Source organism: Oncorhynchus keta, chromosome 29 (assembly GCF_023373465.1).
Source record: "Oncorhynchus keta strain PuntledgeMale-10-30-2019 chromosome 29, Oket_V2, whole genome shotgun sequence".
Lineage (NCBI taxonomy): Eukaryota > Metazoa > Chordata > Actinopteri > Salmoniformes > Salmonidae > Oncorhynchus > Oncorhynchus keta.
In genome coordinates, this window is record NC_068449.1 from 5,627,479 (window position 1) to 5,653,261 (window position 25,783).

Genomic DNA, 25,783 nt, shown 5'->3' on the forward strand with positions numbered 1-25,783 from the left:
TCTCTCTCGTTCTGTGTGTGTTTTGTCAGGACTAAGGACGTTGTGTTACGCTGTGACCAACATCTCAGAAGAGTCATACGAGCAGTGGGCTGAGTTGTACCAGAGAGCCGCCACCTCCCTTACCAACCGAGCTCTGAAGATGGAGGAGAGTTATGAGCTCATCGAGAGGGTAACCAATAGAAGAACCCGTCTTTACAATAAAATAAAGACACACCGTAGACCTACAACTGTTTTGTTTCTAAAGGACCCTGTTCCTTCTGGCTGTCAGAAAATACTATCATAAAGTGACAGAGTTTCCTGTAAGACGATACAAAATGCATTCTTTCAAGAGTTTTCATGATGTAGCTACGATGTGGCATTGGTGTAGGCTGCCTCCATATCTTTACGTGTTTGATTTAAGCTTGACGGAAAGCAGGGTGGGAAGAATTTGTACTTTTCGCTGCTGCTCCACCGGTTCCATTGGACCAGGTAAGCTATATCAAGTGCACCTCAAGTATTTAAAATGTATTTCACTTGTATTTTTTTTTCTCCAGAACCTGCAGTTGCTTGGTGCCACGGCCATAGAGGACAAGCTACAAGACAAAGTCCCCGAAACCATAGAGACTCTGCTCAGAGCTGGTATCAAGATCTGGATCCTCACCGGAGACAAGCAGGAGACTGCCATCAATATAGGTGAGGAGGCAGACCGACTGACTGATTGGCACACACACACACACACACACACAACTCCACCTGCCAATACACACTAAAAGTGCTCAGACCCACTTAGGTCCACTATGAATCAGTACCGTCAAATGAAATCCTTCTTACCCTCTGCCTCTCAAGGTCACTCGTGTAGGCTGCTGAGGAAGAACATGGGGCTGTTGGTCGTGAACGAGGAGACACTAGAAGTAGGTGTCAATCCCAATCTCGCCCTCCTGTTGTCAACAACAGAAAACAAACCACAGCAACTGGATATGAGGCCTTTTCTGTTCTGAGCATGTCGTTCATAAATGTACTATTATGACGCTAGCAACACCACGGCCGAGAATTCCATTCTCAGAGGAACCACATGTACCAAAAAAATCTATGTTTGTCTAAGTTGCTTTGTATAAAGGCATCTGCATCACAGTGCTAGCTGTGCCACCAGAGATTCTGGGTTCGCGGCTGACCGTAGCCGGGAGGCCCATGAGGCGGCGCTCCATTGGCCCAGCGTCGTCCGGGTTAGGGAGGGTTTGGCCGGCAGGGAAATCCTTGTCTCATTGCGCACTAGCGACTCCTGTGGCGGTCCTGGTGCAGTGCACGCTGACCAGGTCGCCAGGTGTATGGTGTTTCCTCCGACACATTGGTGCGGCTGGTTTCCAGGTTGGACGTGCATTGTGGCTAGGTTGGGTTGTGTTTCGGAGGACGCATGGCTCTCGCCCTTCGCTTCTCCCGAGTCCGTACGGGAGTTGCAGCGATGAGACAAGACTGTAACTACCAATTGGATACCACGAAATGGGGGAGAAAAAGGGGGTTAAAAAAAAAGAAAGAAAAAGCTATAAAAAAATAAAGGCATCTGCTAAATGACATTCATTCAATAACTTACTCTATCCTAGGGGACACGAGCGGCTTTGAGTCATCACTGTGGCATGCTGGGAGAGGCGCTCCACAGGGAGAACGACGTTGCCTTGGTGATGGATGGCGAGACGCTGAAGTACGCCCTCAGCTTCGAGGTGCGCCAGTACTTCCTGGATCTGGCCCTATCCTGCAAGGCCGTCATCTGCTGCAGGTAGCCAATCACAGCATAGGAGCCCTCCATTCAGACTTGCTAAAGATGGAGAGAAGCCCTCCTGTCGGTGTTCACTCCAACACTCCTGTTCACTCCAACTCCAGTTGGAACTAACCTGATTCAGCTAATTATTAGAATCAGGTGCACTAATTTAGGGTTGGAGTTAAAACCTACAGGACGGTATCTCTCCAGGAACAGGTTTGGAGAGCCCTGCTATAAACATTCATATTCAGTGATTATTCAATATCACGTGTGTGCCCAGGGTGTCTCCACTGCAGAAGTCGGAGGTGGTGGACCTGGTCAAGAGGCAGGTGAAGGTGATCACCCTGGCCGTGGGTGACGGTGCCAACGACGTGGGCATGATCCAGACGGCTCACGTTGGCGTGGGCATCTCTGGCAACGAGGGCCTGCAGGCCGCCAACTCCTCCGACTACTCTATCGCCCAGGTATCCCCTCTTATCACCTAACACATCATTACTTCTGGATGTAGTTGAGGACTGGTTTTTAGGGGGAAATAATATCATTTATGGCATTATTTAACAAGGCCAAATGGACGATATGATATTGTGGATATCACCTAACCCTAATATGTGGCATCTGGTCTCTGTCTCGCTCCGCCTGTCTCGCTATGTCTCTATCTTTATGTCTCTCTCTGTTTCGTTCCCTGTCTTTTCAGTTTAAGTACCTGAGGAATCTTCTTCTAGTCCATGGGGCGTGGAACTACAACCGAGTGTCCAAATGCATCCTGTACTGTTTCTACAAGAACATAGTGTTGTACATCATAGAGGTAGGGCTGCTTCAATAGGGCTGCTTCAGTAGGGCTGCTTCAGTAGGGCTGCTTCAATAGGGCTGCTTCAATAGGGCTGCTTCAATAGGGCTGCTTCAGTAGGGCTGCTTCAATAGGGCTGCTTCAGTATGGCTGCTTCAGTAGAATTCAGGTAAATTTCACTAAAGGTCCAGAGTTTCCAGAAGTCCCGGTTGGAAGGAATAAGCAGGAAATACTCTAACCAGTTTTTTTTTTCTAATGTCTCATTGGGATTTTGTGAAAGTTCCCATAATTCTGCAACCCTTTGAGATCAACATGGATGTCAGTGTGTAATGTCAGCCCTATGTCAGAACCTCAGTCACTCATTCATCTTGTTTTTTTAGATCTGGTTTGCGATCGTGAACGGGTTCTCTGGTCAGATTCTATTTGAACGTTGGTGCATTGGTCTTTACAATGTGGTAAGTGTGTGTACACTCCTTATTCAACCCTTACATGGAGTTCTCCCGGATTTACCCCCTGGTAAAATATGACTGTATCACTTTTTCGTCTTTGTGTGTGTGTGTGTGTGATAGATCTTCACAGCGATGCCTCCTCTGGCCCTGGGTATATTTGAGCGCTGCTGCAAGAAAGAGAACATGCTAAAATACCCAGAACTCTACAAGACCTCCCAGAACGCACTGGGTTTCAACACCAAGGTACAACCTCCACCCATTTAACCCCGGTCATTATTGCCTGGTGAAAAGGAGACGAGGGGCCTTTCTCATTTATCAATCATGAGCAGCACGAATTTGGGCGTGTAACATTTGCATAATCATTTTTTTCCCTTTACATTTCAACATTTGCTCATTTTACCAAATTTTCAAAGATAAACGAATAATGCCTGCACAATCAAAATGTTTATAGCATTAGGGACTTAAGGTCCATTTGGAAGTTGGAACTAGGCCCTCTTGGTTAATTTGTTTCCCCCTGTCCCACTGCAGGTGTTCTGGGCTCACTGTCTCAACGGCCTCCTCCATTCTGTCATCCTCTTCTGGCTACCCCTGCTGATCTTCCAACACGGTGTGTGTTTCTGTCCCGTCTGTCCAGCTGTCTCGGTCCGTTCTAGTATTAAACAGTCCTGCATGTTTGGTTTCTTTTATTCCAGATACTGTGTCTTGGAACGGGAAGACTCCAGACTATCTTCTCTTAGGAAATATGGTTTACACGGTAGGTTGACTGCATGCCCAAAAGAAAGGTCTGGTTTGTTTTTGGATAGCCTTCCCAGCTCTCAATGAAATATCTGAAAACACTTTGGTAAAATTGTTTCTGAATTTAGTATACACACAGTAGCAAGACTTCGATAGAGAAGACACGACACCTCTGATTTTCTATATCCTCATGAAATGTTGCCTGGTAAAGTGACTTGTTTTCTCTCTTCTCCGTCCTCCAGTTTGTGGTGATAACCGTTTGTCTCAAAGCTGGACTGGAGACTTCATCATGGACACTGGTGGGTTCAGTAGGCTTCCCATTTCTGTCATTCAGAATATGACGATGAGAAACAAAGTGTGATGTTTTTCCTGACCTGCTCTGTTGCTCCCTCTGTAGTTCAGTCACATAGCCATCTGGGGCAGTGTGTTCCTGTGGGTGTTGTTCTTCTGGCTCTACTCCACCTTGTGGCCAGTTATAGCTATTGCACCAGACATGTCTGGTCAGGTAAAGTACGGATCACTCTATGTTCAACAATATGCATTTGTTGGACAAATATGTTGCACAATAAGCAACACCGAAGCAAACTTACTATTCACGTGTCAAAAGTTTTAAGTGTGTGTGTGTGTGTGTGTGTGTGATGCAGGCAGAGATGCTGTTCACCTCAGGAGTGTTCTGGATGAGTCTCCTCTTCATCCCTGTCACCTCACTGCTGTTTGACGTGGCGTTCAGAGTGTGAGTCCAGACCTTAATACATACAGTGCTAGCTTCAGAGAAACAACTACTCTTTACACAGCCCTTTCATTCTATAATAGAATTTACATCTCTCTCTCCTCTCTTGCTCAGGGTAAAGAGGTCTTTCTGGAAGAACCTGGTTGATGAGGTGCAGGAGCTGGAGGCTAAGGCTCAGGACCCTGGAGTAGTGGTTCATGGGAAAAGGTATTTTTATACCATCTAACTGTATTGAGAAAATAAAAAATGTAAAATGTCACATGCGCCAAATACAACAAGTGTAGACCTGAAATACTGAATACAAGCCCTTAAACAACAATGCAGTTTTAAGAAGAAAAAAAAAGTAAGAGATAAGAATAACAAATAATTAAAGAGCAGCAGTACCAATAGCGGGGCTATATACAGGGGGTACCGGTACAGAGTCAATGTGTGCATGCTTTTTTGTTTGTCTCATGTACTCTTCTCTCTCTCTCTCTCTCTGTGTGTGTGTGTGTGTGTGTGTGTGTGTGTGTGTGTGTGTGTGTGTGTGTGTGTGTGTGTGTGTGTGTGTGTGTGTAGCTTGTCAGAGAGAGCTCAGCTCCTGAAGAACAGCATATCGTCAGCATACAGCACAGAGTCCGTCCCTCAGAACATGCTACGTAAGTCACACGCCTTACAGAATGTGGTGCTTCACACTTGTCCTCTTCTTTCTGTAGTACAGTAAAACATCACCATCTATGACAGTGTCTAAACCCAGAAGGCACAACATCACAAAACGTCCAGAAACGCTTGTGAAACAGACCAAACGGACCAGGCCGGGGTTTGAGAGGTCAATCAGAGAAGTGTAAAATTCATCCTAAAGGCACAACCAAGATTGGAGCCAATGTCTTAAGTAGTTGAACATGTTATTACTCCAACCTCGTAAAGGTGACAAACTGACATGTTTTTCTTTTAGTCAAAAAACAACTATATATCGAAGGAGTGCCTTTGATATTGATGGCCTGCACATGGGATAGATAGAAGACCGTTAGACTCAATGACGTGCTTCTTCGCATGAGCTTTGCTTGCCAACGTCGCCATGACATCGCCTACAAGTGTGATCGGGGATTTCTATTGGAGAATCCGTTTGTCTAACTTCCTACTGTACTGCCTTTGACAACACTCTGACTACATTTCCCACAATGCCATTTGTCCCTCCCTCACTGCCTCCATACACATGCAGGCATGGAGGGGGTGAGATTGTCATTGTCACTCGAGGTGTGAAGGTTAGTGAGCCCCTCACAAGGTTGGATCTGTGTAAAGTAGGTAAACTTCCCTGGAGTCATAGAGCTTTGACAGTGGTTAGAATCGTCCCTGTAGTTTGAATAGATGGACCTGTGGGCTAGAAGAATAGAAATGGTTCTTAATATAAGAAGAAACTATTGTGTAGGATATGTATTGTGTTAGGATATACACTATACAGTGGCTTGTGAAAGTATTCACCCCCTTGGCATTTTTTCATATTTTGTTGCCTTTACAACCTGCAATTAAAATTGATTTTGGGGGGGTTTGTAATCATTTGATTTACACAACATACCTACCACTTTGAAGTAAATAACTACTCAAGCAAAATATGTTTTATTGTGAAATAGACAAAAAAAATCAACTTGAGCGTGCATAACTATTCACCCCTCCAAAGTCAATACTTTGTAGAGCCAACTTTTGCAGCAATTACAGCTGCAAGTCTCTTGGGGTATGTCTCTATAAGCTTGGAACATCTAGCCACTGGGATTTTTGCCCATTCTTCAAGGTAAAACTGCTCCAGCTCCTTCAAGTTGGATGGGTTCCACTGATGTACAGCAATCTTTAAGTCATACCACAGATTCTCAATTGGATTGAGGTCTGGGCTTTGACTAGGCCATTCCAGAGCCCTGACCTCAACCCCATCTGAACACTTTTGGGATGATTTGAAATGGCAACTGCGAGCTAGGCCTAATCGCCCAACCTCACTAATGCTCTTGTGGCTGAATGGAAGCAAGTCCCTGCACCATTTATTTTTTATTTTTTCCCCTTAAACCACTCAAGTGTTGCTTTAGCAGTATGATTAGGGTCATTGTCCTGCTGGAAGGTGAACCTCCGTCCCAGTCTCAAATCTCTGGAAGACTGAAACAGGTTTCCCTCAAGAATTTCCCTTTATATAGCGCCATCCATCATTCCTTCAAATCTGACCAGTTTCCCAGTCCATGCCGATGTAAAAACATCCCCACAGGTTGATGCTGCCACCAGCATGCTTCACTGTGGGGATGGAGTTCTCGGGGTGATGCGAGTTGTTGGGTTTGCACCAGACATAGCATTTTGCTTGATGGCCAAGCTCAATTTTGGTCTCATCTGACCAGAGTACCTTCTTCCATATGTGTGGGGAGTCTCCCACAGGCCAAACATCTTTGCTTATTTTTTTCTGTACCACTTTTACATTTTCTTTGAAATAAGTTCATTTTTTTCACTTCACCACTTTGGACTATTTTGTGTATGTCCATTACATGAAATCCAAGAAATTGCAGGTTGTAATGCAAATTTTTTTGGGGGGAAATGCCAAGGTGGGTGAATAGTTTTGCAAGGCACTGTATATACAATAGTATGTGGACACCCCTTCAAATGAGTGGATTTGGATATTTCAGCCACACCCATTGCTGGGTGTGGCTGAAATATCAGATCAGACAGATGTATAAAATCGAGCACACCGCCATGCAATCTCCATAGACAAACATTGGCAGTAGAATGGACATACTGAAGAGGTCAGTGACTTTCAACATGGCACCGTCATAGGATACCACCTTTCCAACAAGTCAGTTTGTAAAATTTCTGCCCTGCTGTATTTGTGAAGTAGAAACGGCTCAGACGTGAAGTGTTAGGCCACACAAGCTCACAGAACGGGGCCACCGAGTGCTGAAGCGCGTAGTGCGTAAAAATCGTCTCGGTTGCAACATTCACTACCGAGTTCCAAACTGCCTCTGGATGCAATTTCAGCACAAGAACTGTTCGTCGGGAGCTTCATGGAATGGGTTTCCATGGCCAAGCAGCCACACAGCCTGAGATCATCATGCGTAATGCCAAGTGTCGGCTAGAATGGTGTAAAGCTCTCCGCCATTGGACTCTGGGGTAGTTCTCTGGAGTGATAAATCACGATTTACCATCTGGCAGTCTGACGGACAAATCTTGGTTTGGTGAATGCCAAGAGAACGCTACCTACCCTAATGCGTAGTACCAACTGTAAAGTCTGATGGAGGATGAATAATGGTCTGGGGCTGTTTTTCAAGGTTCAGGCTAGGCCCCTTAGTTCCAGTGAAGGGAAATCGTAACGCTACAGCATACAATGACATTCTATACGATTATGTGCTTACAACTTTGTGGCAACAGTTTCGGGAAGGCTCTTTCCTGTTTCAGTATGACAATGCCCCCATGCACAAAGCGAGGTCCCCATACAGAAATGCTTTGTTGAGATCGGTGTAGAAGAACTGGCCTGCACAGAGCCCTGACCTCAACCCCATCTGAACACTTTTGGGATGATTTGAAATGGCAACTGCGAGCTAGGCCTAATCGCCCAACCTCACTAATGCTCTTGTGGCTGAATGGAAGCAAGTCCCTGCAGCAATGTTCCAAAGTCTAGAAGAGTGGATGCTGTTATAGCAGCAAAGGGGGGACCATCTCCTTATTCATGCACATGATTTTGGAATGTTCGACAAGCAGGTGTCCACATACCTTTGGTCAGGTAGTGTACAGTGCATTCGGAAAGTATTCAGACCCCTTGACTTTTTCCACATTTTGTTACGTTACAGCCTTATTCTAAAATGTATTTAAATAGTTTTTTTCCCCTCATCAATCTACATATATTAACCCATATTGACAAAGCAAAAACCGTTTTTTAGAAATGTTTGCTAATCTATTAAAAATAAAAACTGAAATATCACATTTACGTAAGTATTCAGACCTCTTACTCAGTACTTTGTTGAAGCCCCTTTGGCAGCGATTACAGCCTCCAGTCTTCTTGGGTATGACACTACAAGCTTGGCACACCTGTATTTGGGGAGTTTCTCCCATTCTTCTCTGCAGATCCTCTCAAGCTCTTTCAGGTTTGATTGGATATTTTCAGGTCTCTCAGGGAGATGTTAGATTGGGTTCAAGTCCGGGCTCTGGCTGGGCCATTCAAGGACATTCAGAAACGTGTCCCGAAGCTACCCCTGCGTTGTCCTGTTGGAAGGTGAACCTTTGACCCAGACTGAGGTCCTGAGCACTCTAGAACAGGTTTTCATCAAGGTTCTCTCTGTACTTTGCTCCGTTCGTCTTTCCCTCGATCCTGACTAGTCTCCCAGTCGCTGCCGCTGAAAGACCACCCCACATCATTATGCGGCGTTCACCATACTTCACTGTAGGGATGGTGCCAGGTTTCCTCCAGACGTGACGCTTGGCGTTCAGGCCAAAGAGTTAAATCTTAGTTTCATCAGACCAGAAAATCTTGTTTCTGATGGTCTGAGAGTCCTTTAGGTGCCTTTTGTCAAATTCCAAGCGGGCTGTCATGTACCTTTTTACTGTGGAGCGGCTTCCGTCTACTGTAAAGGTTTGATTGGTGGGGTGCTGCATAGGTGGTTGTCCTTCTGGAAGGTTCACCCATCTACACAGAGGAACTCTGGAGCTCTGTCAGAGTGACCATCGGGTTCTTAATCCCTGACCGAGGCCCTTCTCCCCCGATTGCTCAGTTTGGCTGGGCAGCCAGCTCTAGTAAGAGTCTTGGTGGTTCCAAACTTCTTCCATTTAAGAGTGATGGAGGCCAGTGTGTTCTTGGGGACCTTCAACGCTGCAGATGTTTTTTGGTACCCTTCCCCAGATCTGTGCCTCGACACAATCCTGTCTCGGAGCTCTACTGACAATTCCTGCAACCTCATGGCTTGGTTTATGGTCTGACAGGCACTGTCAACTGTGGGACCTTATATAGACAGGTGTGTGCCTTTCCAAATCATGTCATATCAATTACATTTACCACAGGTGGACTGCAATCAAGTTGAAGAAATATCTTAAGGATGGTCAATGGAAACAGGATGAACCTGAGCTCAATTTCAAGTCTCATAGCAAAGGGTCTGAATACTTATGTAAATAAGGTATTTCTAAAAAACTGTTTTTGCTTTTTCATTATTGTGTGTAGATTGATGAGGAAAATAATTTAATCAATTTTAGAATAAGGCTGTAATGTAACAAAATGTGGAAAAAGTCAAGGTGTCTGAATACTTTCTGAAGGCACTGTGTAGGTAGCTGCTGGATCCCTCCCCAGTCTGACTCATCCATCACATCCTGTGTTAGACATTTACCTTCACCTAATATTGAGTTATTAGATCTATAGGTCTAATTTAGCTGTGGGCTGTTGTTCTAACTGTCCTGGATTTCTGATAATGTAGTGTGTGATAATGTACTATGTGCAGTAGTGCTTCGCGTGTAGCCTGGTTTTTGTAGAGGGGAAGGGAACAAAGTTTGCTACAGGATTTGTGTGTGTTCTAGTTGACTGCACCTGTGGTGAATTGTGGGTAAATTGTGACAGACTTACTGATCTACAAATAATAATGAGTAGTTATTTATTGTAGACCAGTCGGTAGGCTGTCGGCTGAACAAGCCCTTTGAGATGGGTGGGGTTATACATCCTTATTTCGAAACTCTCACTAGGTGGTCAGCGTGAGATTTTGTAATGGCGTCTACGTTTTTATATATAAGTATCATGTGCTTGTTTTCCCTTAGACGGCTATGCCTTCTCTCAGGAGGAAAACGGAGCGGTGTCACAGTCTGACGTGATCCGGTCGTACGACACCACCAAGCAGAGGCCTGCTCAGCCCCAGTGGTGAAGCCTCTCCCCTCCCCCTCAGCGATGCCCTCCTATCACATGCTGCACTCAGCCATCCCCATTGGAGGAGGTTGACAGGAAGTCACCTCACGAAGTGTGGCCGGTCAACTTCCACCAGAAAGTCTGGAGTGAAGACCCCGTCCAGAAACAACCCCCAAAACCCATAACCTCCTGAGGAACTTCTGTTGATCTGAGAAGACTGGAAAGGTGTCAGCAATATGGGGCAAATTCCCCTCGAGGGGCAGTGGTATGTATGTATGTCCTATTGGTTATACCTGACCTATCTTTCAGATCTACTGAAGTGCAGAGGAGGTGGGAGGTGGAGCTAAGGGTAGTTTCTGGAATGCACAGAAGAGAGAAAAAAAATAACATTGCAAGATGACATTTACAGAAAGTGTTTTCACTGTTGGTTTGTCCCCAAGCACTGACTTTTTAATGTGTCTTTGTCCTGAAGACTTGACCTGTTTTTATATTTGTATGTGGAAGAGTTCCCATTCTAAGCAACGGGTGGCCTTGGAAGAGGGAACGTCTCATATTTTATTTTTTGGTGTGGCATAAGACCAAACTCGAACAAGATGTACGTGCCACATAAAGAGCAGTGTTGGACCAAAACGATCCACGAATCATCCCTGAACCCGACATTTGTAAGAGAATGGGAAACCCTGTGATGTTGCTTGCCAAAGAGTAATGTGTGTAACCAATAGGGGTTTGAATGTAGTCTATGATGATTGAATGCCATTTGCGTTCAATCATTGCACTCCAGAATGATACCGCGAGTAAAAGCACTACGGGTTAAGACTTGATGATGGGCTTCTCATTTTAAGATTTATATCTCTGAAAGATTCCTTGCATTCCATGTTTCTCTCTAGTCAATCCATCCCAACAGTGCCTTTCAGAGAGTTTCTCTCATGCAGTAGTGTAATGCTAAGGCGTGTGTGTATGTGTTTCTTCGTCTTCTGCATGGTTTAAAATCCGTCCATGGCTCTTTTCACTGCAATGCAAATGTTCTCTCACTGACCGGGAAAAAGAATAATGTGTTCATTTGTTCATTTGAATTGTATCCTTGTTGTGTGAGGGATGAATGTTTCCGAGTATTTCTGGGGAAACAGAAATATCACTCAAACTTCACGTCCGTAAAAGCTGGAATATACCTTGGTTTTTGTTCAGAGAAAAAAAAATGTATTAATGTATTTATGTTCCTTGAGTCAAAAAGAAGAATTCATAATTTAACAAGTTTACTTTTTCTATAACTTATTTAATATTTCATTCTCAGATGCATAAAGGGACTACTGAATAAAACCACTGCAACACTCAAATGCAACCTTTCTTCTAGTCTGTGCACTCAGATTTCTTTGCTCACACTTTTCACAAATATTTTAAACACTATAACAATAACGATGAGTATACAAGTGTACCTCACTCACATATCTGTATAAACAGTGTGTGCTTATTGAATTGGAGGTATGCTGAGCTTGTACAGGATGTGGCAATGTCCAACCACATGTTTAGCCCAGAACCTGTACCAGAGTAGTTTAGTTTCACTTTTGTAGTGTGAACATTCATTGTTTCGTTCAATGCTTGTACGCACTTGAGAAAAACAAACAATGTAAATTGTCCCCCACGAATGGCCCAATGCTCCCCTTGGGCCAATCAGTGTAATTTTGTAAATAGCGGATCTCTACGGCAAGACACATTCACCCAAGTTGAATCAAAATCAGGCCAGTAGTGTCTGATATATCACGTGGGTTAGCTAGACTCATATCCCTGAGCAAGTGTGCCATTTTCTTTTCGGAGTCAAATAGATCAAGAGATCTAAACATGTGCCCGTTATAGCGCCCCCATTTGGTCGATATGAACGTTCTTGCATATGTTGAGGCTTGGCAGTGTTTGTAACATGTGTACCAAATTGTTACAATACCAATATCTGACTGATTTATGTGCCAGATGACGCTCACATGAGTGTTTATTGGTTAATAGTCTGCAAAATATTGCATTGAAAGACCTACAGTGAGGGGGGGGGGAGTATTTGATCCCCTGCTGATTTTGTACGTTTGCCCACTGACAAAGAAATGATCAGTCTATAATTTTAATGGTAGGTTTATTTGAAAAGTGAGAGACAGAACAACAACAAAATCCAGAAAAACACATGTCAATGTTATAAATTGAAGTCACAAACATTTCATAATTCCCTTTTGTTAACAAAAACAATTATGAATTCCTGTTTTTACTAACATGAGTGGCGCAGCGGTCTAAGGCACTGCATCTCAGTGCGACAGGTGTCACTACAGTCTCTGGTTGGAATCCAGACTATATCACATCCGTCCGTGAATCGGAGTCCCAAAGGGCGGCGCACAATTGGCCCAGCGTCGTCCGGGTTTGGCCGGGCTAAGCCGTCATTGTAAATAAGAATTTGTTCATTAACTGACTTGCCTAGTTGAATAAAGGTTCAATAAACATGTACACACAGGGATGTTTATTTGGTAACTTCATTGCTATTTAAGCTTCTACACCCAAAATATTGTCATTATTATTTGATGAAAATGAAGGCACTGTTAAAGGACTAAAGAATAATTGAACAAAGTGGAAAACAAAAGTAAGTTTCCAAAGTTGTAACAACTAAAACATTGGTAAGTGTTTCCCTGGATTTTTTTGTAGCAATGGTGGCAAGGTCGCAGAGGGACCTAAAAAAAACGTTTTGTAGAACGACGGTCTGTTCTGGGGACTTTTCAAAAGGATTCTACTCCAAAATGAATAAAAATGCAATTATGCTGTCACCATCTAAAATATAAATACCCCCTCCAGAAATGATCCAATAACATATTGGTTCATCTTAGCAAGCAGGTGTGCTGTTTATCAATAACAAGTTTTACCTGTAGCTGATGATATAGTGGCTATATCATTAGCTAGATCACAAACTATAAACCTTATCTTATTGCTAGTTAACAATGTATTGATGAATTGAATGTCCCCGAAAAAGAAAAAAACATTCCACTGGCACTCATTCAAGTTACATTTAGCATCGGACTCCCCTATGCATTCACCGCCATTGGCGAGCTCTAAAACAGATCATCCCAGCTGTTGCTAAAAACTCCGGTTTTAATAGGGTGCAGTCCGCACATTTTGTGGAGTTCAGAAATAAAATGTAGATGCACTAGAAAGCTGTGATCCTCCTCTTTTTAACAGTAGTCATCAAAGCTAAATGTTGTGCAACGACGAGGGCATGCAACTTTCTTTCCTTGTGCCACTCTCAATTTGAAAACGCCTCAAGATAAATATTATTTTCTCACATAGAATGCGACAAGTTGACCAATTGAATAGGTCAACTATTCCACAATGGGGTTGTCTGATTTTGCAGTTGATTACTTGTGTTGTTGGAAAAATGTATGTGGACCAAAGAAATTCATTATAATAAAACATTTGGAAAAGCCAAAGCTGCAAGGGCACAGCTCCGCCTGGCTCTCATTAGGTTCATAGGTGCCAGGTTTCAGATGTGTCTGGAACAGGCCCAATTTTACACTGAGGCAAGTGTGCCAGCTCCACTTCTTTCTGTCTTGAAAATCTTAGCTATTATGACACCTGCTATTATGACACCTGCTAATCCTACAATAATGAATGCTATTCCAATAGCATTTCCCACGGTTCCCCCTACAGTAGCTACTATATTCACCCCTCCTATGAATAACAGAATAGCACCAAGCAATATCACAAAGTACATCTTCTTTTTCCTCCCCTTCTCTACTCCCTCCTGTCTTATTCGTTGCTCTATGATTCTTTCCTGCTCCTGCCTCTGCTTTTCTTCCTCCGCTTTCCTCTTCTCCTCCTCCTCTTTGATCTTTTTCTGAGCCTTCTCATACATGTCATTGGTGTAGTAATTTCCTCCATTGTTCTCCACCATGACTTTGATCTTCTCCAGAAGCTCTGTAACCTGAGTAGGGTCTGTATCGTTGTTATTGAACGAGTGATACCTGCCCCCGCAGGTGTTGAGAAGTTTCTGGATATCCTTGGACTTTCTCAGAACGTTGACTACTTCTTGCCCATTCAGTTGATCTTTACAGGTGAACAGCAAGAGGGTGTGCAATGAAGCGTCCTCTCCAAAGTTCTCCTGGATCCACTTCACGGTGTTCCTCTCCTCCTCTGTGAACCTCCCCCCCAGCCTGATCACCAGCAGGAATGCGTGGGGTCCCGGAACAGACAGGTTGACACACTCCCCTACTGTCTTTTTCACTTCTTCATCTGTCTTCACTGTGTCGAAGATGCCAGGAGTGTCAACAATATGCACCCGCATCCCACAAACCTCTCCAATTGTTTTGTAACACTTGTCTGTCACAGAACTAAGAGAGGCGTTCACTTCAAACACCTTTTTCCCCAGGATGGTGTTTCCGGTTGCACTCTTCCCTGCTCCAGTCTTACCCACCAGAACAATCCTAAACAAATCTAAAAAGACAGGACTGTTCACTACAAGATGTTCTGTTGCTTTATTCTTCATTAGAGAGGTACAGTGCATTCGGGAAAGCATTCAGACCCCTTGACCTTTTCCACATTTTGTTGTGTTACAGCATTTTAATTACATTTTATATTTTTTCCTCATCAATCTACATCAATATACACACAGTAATGACAAAGCAAAAACTGTTTTCTTGGAATTTTTGCCAATGTATTTTCAAATAAAAAACTGAAATATCACATTTACGTAAGTATTCAGACCCTTTACGCGCAGTACTTTGTTGAAGCACCTTTGCTAGCGATTAAAGCCTTGCGTCTTCTTGGGAATGACGCTACAAGCTTGGCACACCTGTATTTGAGGAGTTTCTCCCATTCCTCTCTGCAGATCATCTCAAGCAGGTCTGTCAGGTTGGGTGGGGTGTGTTGCTGCACAGCTATTTTCAGGTCCCTACACAGATCTTCAATCGGTTTCAAGTCTGGGCTCTGGCTGGGCCACTCAAGGATATTAAGATACTTTTCCCAAAGCCATTCCTGCGTTGTCTTGGGGGTGTTCTTAGGGTCATTGTCCTGTCGGAAAGGGGAACCTTCGCCCCAGTCTGAGGTCCTTAGAGGTCTGGAGTAGGTTTTCATCAAGATTCTATCTGTACTTTGCTCCATTCATCATTCCCTTGATCCTGACTGGTCTCGCAGTCCCTGCTTTTGAAAAACAACCCCACAGCATGATGCTGCCACCAATATTTATGTATTTTTTTATTTCACCTTTATTTAACCAGGTAGGCCAGTTGAGAACAAGTTATCATTTACAACTGTGACCTGGCCAAGATAAAGCAAAGCAGTGTGACACAAACAACAACACAGAGTTACACATAAACAAACGTACAGTCAATAACACAAAAGAAAAGAAAGATATGCTTAACTGTGGTGATGGTGCCAGGTTTCCTCTACACGTGACGCTTGGCATTCAGGCCAGAAGGTTCAATCTTGGTTTCATCAGACCAGAGAATCTTGTTTCTTATGGTCTAAGAGTCCTTTAGGTGCCTTTTGGCAAACTCCAAGTGGGCTGTCATGTGCCTTTTACTGAGGAGTGGCTTCCATCTGGCCACTCTGCCATAGAGGTCTGATTGGTGGAGCGCTGCAGAGATGGTTGTGCTTCTGGAAGATTCTCCCAACTCCACAGAGGAACTCTGAACCTCTGTCAGAGTGACCATCAGGTTCTTGGTCACCTCCCTGACCAAGGTCCTTCTCCCCTGATTGCTCAGTTTGGCCGGGCAGCCAGCTCTAGGAAGAGTCTTGGTGGTTCCAAACTTCCACTGAGGCCACTGTGTTCTTTGGGACCTTCAATAATGCATAATTCCTTCGACCTTAGGGCTTGGTTTTTGCTCTGACATAGACTGTCAAGTGTGGGACCTTATATAGACAGGTGCGTGCTTTTCCAAATCATGTCCAATCAATTGCATTTACCACAGGTGGATTCCAAGTTATAGAAACATCTCAAGGATGATCAATGGAAACAGGATGCAACTGAGCTCATTTTTGCATCTCATAGCAAAGGGTCTGAATACTTATGTAAATAAGTTATTTCAGTTTTTTATTTTAATAAATTTGCAAAAAAAATCTAAATCTGTTTTCACTTTGTCATTATGGGGTATTGTGTGCAGATTCATAATTGATTTTCGGATAAGACCAACGTAACAAAATGTGAAAGAAGTCTGAATACTTTCTGAATGCGCTGTAGATTGAGTATAGATCTGAATCGGCTCAGTTGATGGAAATGGGAAATATCAAAGTCCTTATAGTCTGGGGTGGTATTTTTGGAGATTAATTAACTCACCCGTAGAGGAGGTCTTGTCTTGGGTTACCAAGGGAACAACTGAATGGTGTAAGACAAAATAATACACAGTGAGACATTTTTTTTTATAATGGCAATAGGGGAAAAAAAGAATAACTCATTATATCCAGCAATCATTTTAAGTGGACCACGGTTTATTCTACTTGTAAGATATACTTTATGTGAAAATGGTTCCATAGAATTAGATCTGCTTTCATGTTGTTCAGTAATAGGATCACGTTACCTTTATATATGTGTGGTTTGTTGTCACTTAATTAAGCATCCTAAGTATTTGATATTTTGTTGTAATACCAATTACCCCACCTGGGATATTCTTTACAAAGTATACTCAGTCATAACAGACGTTATATAGGCAAATAAAACTCATAGAATAAAAAAAAGGAAATGGTGGTTTTAATTTTGCAGGTTTGGAATTGTATAATCTCGCCACCCAGGGCTTTTACTTGCAACATATCGTTAAACGCACTAAAGAGGAACAACAGGTACATGTTTTCATGCAGCTGTTTTCAAAGGATAAACCTAAGAACATGACCAACTTCATAGTTAATAACACTAAAACAATATAGGATAAAATTAAACAAATTCTACAAGAACCAATATCACTCCCTGAAAACACAACCCTATGGAACAGCCCTTTGGATAGCTATTCAGAATTCAGAGATAAATTGGCCCGCGTGGAAATGAAAGGAATGGATACCATAAATGACTTGGTAAAAGGAAATACATTTATTTCCAAAACAGAATTAAGAAGCCATTTTGGATTGACCAATGTAGATATTTTCAAATACATGCCATTTAAACGTGTAATATCAAGAACTGTATATTTGAAATCTTTTGGACATCAGAGCAATCTTGAGGGAATCCTATTTGAGTCAGAAAAGGATGTTCATATGATATGTAAACTGTACAACTACCAAGACATCAAAATATCTGATATTGGCACAAATTGGAGGGAATGCTGAAAATAACGAACGAGATTACAGCAAACGAAAATGTTGCTTAATCCACTATAAAACGAATGTATAGAACGTATTATACAAGAGACAAAATCCACAAGTTCTACAGCACAACGGTGTCTTAAGTGTAAAACTAACAACGACTGAATAAGTATTACAATGCAAATGTAATTTTAATGTGTCTGTCTGCATATTTCCAGACAGCGTATGAGGGTGCAGTGAAATACCCGATGTATTGGACGATAGTTTTCTCCTCAATCATTTTGAGAAAAAAAAAACCGTATACTTAAAAACTGAAAATCAACTAATCTTCCATCGTTAACACAATGGAAAGGTCAATGCTTTGTTATCTAAACGTTGAAAGTGCGTTGGCAAGGGGAAATATTTTGTGGTGGCACAGTTTGAGGCCATGTTCCGGAGTCTGATACGGGCGCTGGATACGGGGATGTGAGCAGGTGATGTAGTTGATGTTTGTCTGCGTCTGTACGTTGTCGTTTGTAATGTGTATGTTTTGTATTGTTAAAAAAAAACATGAATAAAATTTGAAATACATGTCACATGCAATACATGCAATAATTAGATGCGTTGAACAGGTCCTGGCTTGACTTCAGGCTCTATTTGATGTTCAATATAAGAGATCAAATTTAAACTACTCAATTCAGTACATTTGGAAGCATGACAACATTGAATCAGTTTAACACGGATAATATTGCAAAATGTAAATATTTATACTGTACAGTTGCTGTTCAATACTCACTCTCGTCCTCAGCCATTCTTTCAGTCATTCTTTATCTCCGATATTCTACACACACCAAGGCAATAATATTCTACACACACCGAGGCTATACACCGAGGCTATACGTGACTATACCTCACTCCTTCCTCTACAGATATACAGTATGATATCAGAACTGTCATGTGACGTTGTTGTGGCCAACCCCATGTTTCAATGCAGGTGCAGAGGGACAAATATAAACCCTGTACAAAGCAGAGGTTTGACTTTCAGTTTTACGAACACTTGATGTTAACAAGGTCTATTTCATAGTCCTAACATTTGAGTAATTATTTTTTTTACAGCAATCAACATGATCAACATCGTCATTATCTGTCTTCCTCCACCTTTTTTTACAGACACATCAACACCGATCTTTCTTGCATCTCTCACCTTTATGTCAGGTGATATCATTCAACTCTATACATGACATAAAAGCAACAACAGGAAATGTAAAAAAAAAAACTTTAAAAAAAAACACATACAGTGGCTTCAGAAAATATTCATACCCCTTGGCTTTTTCAACATACACACAATACACATTAATGTCAAAGTATAATTATTTTGAGTAATTTTGACAAATTAATTAAAAATTAAAAGCTGAAATGTCTTGAGTCAATAAGTATTCAACCCCTATGTTATGGCAAGCCTAAATAAGTGAAACTGTGCTTAACAAGTCAAGTCAAATCAAATCAAAAATCAAATTGATTTATATAGCCCTTCGTACATCAGCTGATATCTCAAAGTGCCGTACAGAAACCCAGCCTAAAACCCCAAACAACAAGCAATGCAAGTGTAGAAGCACGGTGGCTAGGAAAAACTCCCTAGAAAGGCCAAAACCTAGGAAGAAACCTAGAGAGGAACCAGGCTATGTGTGGTGGCCAGTCCTCTTCTGGCTGTGCCGGGTGGAGATTATAACAGAACATGGCCAAGATGTTCAAATGTTCATAAATGACCAGCATGGTCGAATAATAACAAGGCAGAACAGTTGAAACTGGAGCAGCAGCACAGTCAGGTGGACCGGGGACAGCAAGGAGTCATGTCAGGTAGTCCTGGGGCACGGTCCTAGGGCTCAGGTCAAGGCAGAACAGTTGAAACTGGAGCAGCAGCACAGTCAGGTGGACCGGGGACAGCAAGGAGTCATCATGTCAGGTAGTCCTGGGGCACGGTCCTAGGGCTCAGGTCCTCCGAGAGAGAGAAAGAAAGAAGGAGAGAATTAGAGAACGCACACTTAGATTCACACAGGACACCGAATAGGACAGGAGAAGTACTCCAGATATAACAAACTGACCCTAGCCCCCCGACACAAACTACTGAAGCATAAATACTGGAGGCTGAGACAGGAGGGGACAGGAGACACTGTGGCCCCATCCGAGGACACCCCCGGACAGGGCCAAACAGGAAGGATATAACCCCACCCACTTTGCCAAAGCACAGCCCCCACACCACTAGAGGGATATCTTCAACCACCAACTTACCATCCCGAGACAAGGCTGAGTATAGCCCACAAAGATCTCCACCACGGCGGGGGGGGGGGCAACCCAGACAGGACGACCACAACAGTGAATCAACCCACTCAGGTGACGCACCCCCTGCAGGGACGGCATGAGAGAGCCCCAGTAAGCCAGTGACTCAGCCCCTGTAATAGGGTTAGAGGCAGAGAATCCCAGTGGAAAGAGGGGAACCGGCCAGGCAGAGACAGCAAGGGCGGTTCGTTGCTCCAGAGCCTTTCCGTTCACCTTCCCACTCCTGGGCCAGACTACACTCAATCATATGACCCACTGAAGAGATGAGTCTTCAGTAAAGACTTAAAGGTTGAGACCGAGTTTGCGTCTCTGACATGGGTAGGCAGACCGTTCCATAAAAATGGAGCTCTATAGGAGAAAGCCCTTCCTCCAGCTGTTTGCTTAGAAATTCTAGGGACAATTAGGAGGCCTGCGTCTTGTGACCGTAGCGTACGTGTAGGTATGTACGGCAGGACCAAATCAGAGAGATAGGTAGGAGCAAGCCCATGTAATGCTTTGTAGGTTAGCAGTAAAACCTTGAAATCAGCCCTTGCTTTGACAGGAAGCCAGTGTAGAGAGGCTAGCACTGGAGTAATATGATCAAATGTTTTGGTTCTAGTCAGGATTCTAGCAGCCGTATTTAGCACTAACTGAAGTTTATTTGGTGCTTTATCTGGGTAGCCGGAAAGTAGAGCATTGCAGTAGTCTAACCTAGAAGTGACAAAAGCATGGATTAATTTTTCTGCATCATTTTTGGACAGAAAGTTTCTGATTTTTGCAATATTACGTAGATGGAAAAAAGCTGTCCTCGAAATGGTCTTGATACGTTCTTCAAAAGAGAGATCAGGGTCCAGAGTAACGCCGAGGTCCTTCACAGTTTTATTTGAGACGACTGTACAACCATTAAGATTAATTGTCAGATTCAACAGAAGATCTCTTTGTTTCTTGGGACCTAGAACAAGCATCTCTGTTTTGTCCGAGTTTAATAGTAGAAAGTTTGCAGCCATCCACTTCCTTATGTCTGAAACACATGCTTCTAGCGAGGGCAATTTTGGGGCTTCACCATGTTTCATTGAAATGTACAGCTGTGTGTCATCCGCATAGCAGTGAAAGTTAAAATTATGTTTTCGAATAACATCCCCAAGAGGTAAAATGTATAGTGAAAACAATAGTGGTCCTAAAACGGAACCTTGAGGAACACCGAAATGTACAGTTGATTTGTCAGAGGACAAACCATTCACAGAGACAAACTGATATCTTTCCGACAGATAAGATCTAAACCAGGCCAGAACATGTCCGTGTAGACCAATTTGGGTTTCCAATCTCTCCAAAAGAATGTGGTGATCGATGGTATCAAAAGCAGCACTAAGGTCTAGGAGCACGAGGACAGATGCAGAGCCTCGGTCCGATGCCATTAAAATGTCATTTACCACCTTCACAAGTGCCGTCTCAGTGCTATGATGGGGTCTAAAACCAGACTGAAGCATTTCATATACATTGTTTGTCTTCAGGAAGGCAGCAAGTTGCTGCGCAACAGCCTTCTCTAAAATTTTTGAGAGGAATGGAAGATTCGATATAGGCCGATAGTTTTTTATATTTTCTGGGTCAAGGTTTGGCTTTTTCAAGAGAGGCTTTATTACTGCCACTTTTAGTGAGTTTGGTACACATCCAGTGGACAGAGAGCCGTTTATTATGTTCAACATAGGAGGGCCAAGCACAGGAAGCAGCTCTTTCAGTAGTTTAGTTGGAATAGGGTCCAGTATGCAGCTTGAAGGTTTAGAGGCCATGATTATTTTCATCATTGTGTCAAGAGATATAGTACTAAAACACTTGAGCGTCTCTCTTGATCCTAGGTCCTGGCAGAGTTGTGCAGACTCAGGACAACTGAGGTTTGGAGGAATACGCAGGTTTAAAGAGGAGTCCGTAATTTGCTTTCTAATAATCATAATCTTTTCCTCAAAGAAGTTCATGAATTTATCACTGCTGAAGTGAAAGTCATCCTCTCTTGGGGAATGCTGCTTTTTAGTTAGCTTTGCGACAGTATCAAAAAGGAATTTTGGATTGTTCTTATTTTCCTCAATTAAGTTAGAAACATAGGATGATCGAGCAGCAGTAAGGGCTCTTCGGTACTGCACGGTACCGTCTTTCCAAGCTAGTCGGAAGACTTCCAGTTTGGTGTGGCGCCATTTCCGTTCCAATTTTCTGGAAGCTTGCTTCAGAGCTCGGGTATTTTCTGTGTACCAGGGAGCTAGTTTCTTATGAGAAATGTTTTTAGTTTTTAGGGGTGCAACTGCATCTAGGGTATTGCGCAAGGTTAAATTGAGATCCTCAGTTAGGTGGTTAACTGATTTTTGTCCTCTGGCGTCCTTGGGTAGGCAGAGGGAGTCTGGAAGGGCATCAAGGAATCTTTGTGTTGTCTGTGAATTTATAGCACGACTTTTGAGGGTCCTTGGTTGGGGTCTGAGCAGAATATTTGTTGCAATTGCAAACGTAATAAAATGGTGGTCCGATAGTCCAGGATTATGAGGAAAAACATTAAGATCCACAACATTTATTCCATGGGACAAAACTAGTCACACAAGTACAGTTGAAGTTGGAAGTTTACATACACTTTAGCCAAATACATTTAAACAACATTTATCACAATTCCTGATATTTAATCCTAGTAAAAAATGCCCTGTTTTAGGTCTGTTAGGATTACCACTTTTTTTTAAAGAATGTGAAATGTCAGAATAATAGTAGATAATTATTTAATTCAGATTTTATTTCTTTCATCACATTCCCAGTGGGTCAGAAGTTTACATACACGCAATTAGCATTTGGTAGCATTGCCTTTCAGTTGTTTAACTTGGGTCAAATGTTTCAGGTAGCCTTCCACAAGCTTCACATAATAAGTTGGCTGAATTTTGGCCCATTCCTCCTGACAGAGCTGGTGTAACTGAGTCAGGTTTGTAGGCCTCCTTGCTCGCACATGTTTTTTCAGTTCTGCCCACAAATTTTCTATGGGATTGAGGTCAGGGCTTTGTGATGGCCACTCCAATACCAAGCCATTTTGCCACAACTTTGGAAGTATGCTTGGGGTCATTGTCCATTTCAAAGACCCATTTGCGAACAAGCTTTAACTTCCTGACTGATGTCTTGAGATGTTGCTTCAATATATCCACATAATTTAACTTCTTCATGATACCATTTATTTTGTGAAGTGCATCAGTCGCTCCTGCAGCAAAGCATCCCCACAACATGATGCTGCCACCCCCATGCTTTACGGTTGGGATGGTGTTCTTCGGCTAGCAAGCATCCCCCTTTTTCCTCCAAACATAACAATGGCCATTATGACCAAACAGTTCTATTTTTGTTTCATCAGACCAGAGGACATTTCTCCAAAAAATATGATCTTTGTCCCCATATGCAGTTGCAAACCATAGTCTGGCTTTTTTATGGCGATTTTGGAGCAGTGGCTTCTTTCTTGCTGAGCGGCCTTTCAGGTTATGTCGCTATAGGACTCATTTTACTGTGGATATAAATACTTTTGTATCGGTTTCTTCCAGCATCTTCACAATACCCTTTGCTGTTGTTCTGGGATTGATTTGCACTTTTTGCACCAAAGTACGTTAATCTCTAGGAGACAGAACGCGTCTCCTTCCTGAGCGGTATGATGGCTGCGTGGTCCCATGGTGTTTATACTTGCATACTATTGTTTGTACAGATGAACGTGGTACCTTCAGGTGTTTGGAAATTGCTCCCAAGGATGAACCAGACTTGTGGAGGTCTACAATTGTTTTCTGCAGTCTTGGCTGATTTCTTTTGATTTTCCCATGATATCAAGCAAAGAGGCACTGAGTTTGAAGGTCAGCCTTGAAATAGCTCCACAGGTACAACTCCAATTGACTCAAATTATGTCAATTAGCCTATCAGAAGCTTCTAAAGCCATGATATAATGTTCTGGAATATTCCAAGCTGTTTAAAGGCACAGTCAACTCAGTGTATGTAAACTTCTGACCCACTGGAATTGTAATACAGTGAATTGTAAATGAAATAATCTGTCTGTAAACAATTGTTGGAAAAATTACTTGTGTCATGCACAACGTAGATTTCCTTTACCGACTTGCAAAAACTATAGTTTGTTAACAAGAAATTTGGGGAGTGGTTGAAAAACAAATTTTAATGACTCCAACCTAAGTGTATGTAAACTTACGACTTCAACTGTACATACACACATACATATATATATATATACACACACACACACACATTATATATATATATATATACAGTGCATTTGGAAGGTATTTAAGTGGCTAAAGCCACTTTCTACCACTCTAAATTCCAAGCATCTGCCTCTAACCCTAGGAAGCTCTTTGCCACCTTCTCCTCCCTCCTGAATCCTCCTCCCCCCCCCCTCCTCCCTCTCTGCAGATGACTTAGTCAACCATTTTGAAAAGAAGGTCGACGACATCCGATCCTCGTTTGCTAAGTCAAACGACACCGCTGGTTCTGCTCACACTGCCCTACCCTGTGCTCTGACCTCTTTCTCCCCTCTCTCCAGATGAAATCTTGCGTCTTGTGACGGCCGGCCGCCCAACAACCTGCCCGCTCGACCCTATCCCCTCCTCTCTTCTCCAGACCATTTCCGGAGACCTTCTCCCTTACCTCACCTCGCTCATCAACTCATCCCTGACCGCTGGCTACGTCCCTTCCGTCTTCAAGAGAGCGAGAGTTGCACCCCTTCTGAAAAAACCTACACTCGATCCCTCCGATGTCAACAACTACAGACCAGTATCCCTTCTTTCTTTTCTCTCCAAAACTCTTGAACGTGCCGTCCTTGGCCAGCTCTCCCGCTATCTCTCTCAGAATGACCTTCTTGATCCAAATCAGTCAGGTTTCAAGACTAGTCATTCAACTGAGACTGCTCTTCTCTGTATCACGGAGGCGCTCCGCACTGCTAAAGCTAACTCTCTCTCCTCTGCTCTCATCCTTCTAGACCTATCGGCTGCCTTCGATACTGTGAACCATCAGATCCTCCTCTCCACCCTCTCCGAGTTGGGCATCTCCGGCGCCCCACGCTTGGATTGCGTCCTACCTGACAGGTCGCTCCTACCAGGTGGCGTGGCGAGAATCTGTCTCCTCACCACGCGCTCTCACCACTGGTGTCCCCCAGGGCTCTGTTCTAGGCCCTCTCCTATTCTCGCTATACACCAAGTCACTTGGATCTGTCATAACCTCACATGGTCTCTCCTATCATTGCTATGCAGACGACACACAATTAATCTTCTCCTTTCCCCCTTCTGATGACCAGGTGGCGAATCGCATCTCTGCATGTCTGGCAGACATATCAGTGTGGATGACGGATCACCACCTCAAGCTGAACCTCGGCAAGACGGAGCTGCTCTTCCTCCCGGGGAAGGACTGCCCGTTCCATGATCTCGCCATCACGGTTGACAACTCCATTGTGTCCTCCTCCCAGAGCGCTAAGAACCTTGGCGTGATCCTGGACAACACCCTGTCGTTCTCAACTAACATCAAGGCGGTGGCCCGTTCCTGTAGGTTCATGCTCTACAACATCCGCAGAGTACGACCCTGCCTCACACAGGAAGCGGCGCAGGTCCTAATCCAGGCACTTGTCATCTCCCGTCTGGATTACTGCAACTCGCTGTTGGCTGGGCTCCCTGCCTGTGCCATTAAACCCCTACAACTCATCCAGAACGCCGCAGCCCGTCTGGTGTTCAACCTTCCCAAGTTCTCTCACGTCACCCCGCTCCTCCGCTTCTCTCCACTGGCTTCCAGTTGAAGCTCGCATCCGCTACAAGACCATGGTGCTTGCCTACGGAGCTGTGAGGGGAACGGCACCTCAGTACCTCCAGGCTCTGATCAGGCCCTACACCCAAACAAGGGCACTGCGTTCATCCACCTCTGGCCTGCTCGCCTCCCTACCACTGAGGAAGTACAGTTCCCGCTCAGCCCAGTCAAAACTGTTCGCTGCTCT

At 43.5% G+C, this 25,783-nt stretch overlaps 2 protein-coding genes across 4 annotated transcripts in view; one reads left to right on the plus strand and one right to left on the minus strand.

Annotated features, from left to right (window-relative positions):
- LOC118362229 (phospholipid-transporting ATPase IA-like) overlaps positions 1 to 11,601 on the plus strand; it is a 30,728-nt gene extending 19,127 nt beyond the window's left edge. For all 3 annotated transcript variants that reach the window (XM_035742405.2, XM_035742406.2, XM_052485817.1), the window contains 16 exons: positions 30 to 169; positions 534 to 672; positions 826 to 890; positions 1,578 to 1,750; positions 2,013 to 2,196; positions 2,427 to 2,537; positions 2,900 to 2,974; positions 3,089 to 3,211; positions 3,497 to 3,575; positions 3,661 to 3,722; positions 3,946 to 4,002; positions 4,101 to 4,208; positions 4,348 to 4,436; positions 4,548 to 4,640; positions 4,992 to 5,071; positions 10,173 to 11,601. In XM_035742405.2, the coding sequence (XP_035598298.1) occupies positions 30 to 169; positions 534 to 672; positions 826 to 890; positions 1,578 to 1,750; positions 2,013 to 2,196; positions 2,427 to 2,537; positions 2,900 to 2,974; positions 3,089 to 3,211; positions 3,497 to 3,575; positions 3,661 to 3,722; positions 3,946 to 4,002; positions 4,101 to 4,208; positions 4,348 to 4,436; positions 4,548 to 4,640; positions 4,992 to 5,071; positions 10,173 to 10,276 (1,682 nt within the window). In that variant the 3' untranslated portion in view covers positions 10,277 to 11,601. The remainder of the gene's footprint in view (positions 1 to 29; positions 170 to 533; positions 673 to 825; positions 891 to 1,577; positions 1,751 to 2,012; positions 2,197 to 2,426; positions 2,538 to 2,899; positions 2,975 to 3,088; positions 3,212 to 3,496; positions 3,576 to 3,660; positions 3,723 to 3,945; positions 4,003 to 4,100; positions 4,209 to 4,347; positions 4,437 to 4,547; positions 4,641 to 4,991; positions 5,072 to 10,172) is intronic.
- Positions 11,602 to 12,935: 1,334 nt separating this feature from the next.
- Positions 12,936 to 18,423, minus strand: LOC118362230 (GTPase IMAP family member 7-like). Its single transcript, XM_035742407.2, has 3 exons — positions 18,281 to 18,423; positions 16,550 to 16,588; positions 12,936 to 14,709 (listed from the first exon to the last, which is right to left on the minus strand). Exons 1-3 carry the CDS (start codon positions 18,306 to 18,308, stop codon positions 13,787 to 13,789), a joined length of 990 nt encoding a protein of 329 aa, XP_035598300.1. The 5' UTR covers positions 18,309 to 18,423; the 3' UTR covers positions 12,936 to 13,786.
- Positions 18,424 to 25,783: the final 7,360 nt, after the last annotated feature.

Coding starts and splice junctions, on each gene's coding strand:
- LOC118362230 (XM_035742407.2), bottom strand. CDS start 18,308: ATGACTGAAAGAATGGCTGAGGACGAGA. Junction 16,589..18,280: donor AAGAATGGCTGAGGACGAGA/GTGAGTATTGAA, acceptor TACACCATTCAG/TTGTTCCCTTGGTAACCCAA. Junction 14,710..16,549: donor AGACAAGACCTCCTCTACGG/GTGAGTTAATTA, acceptor CTGTCTTTTTAG/ATTTGTTTAGGATTGTTCTG.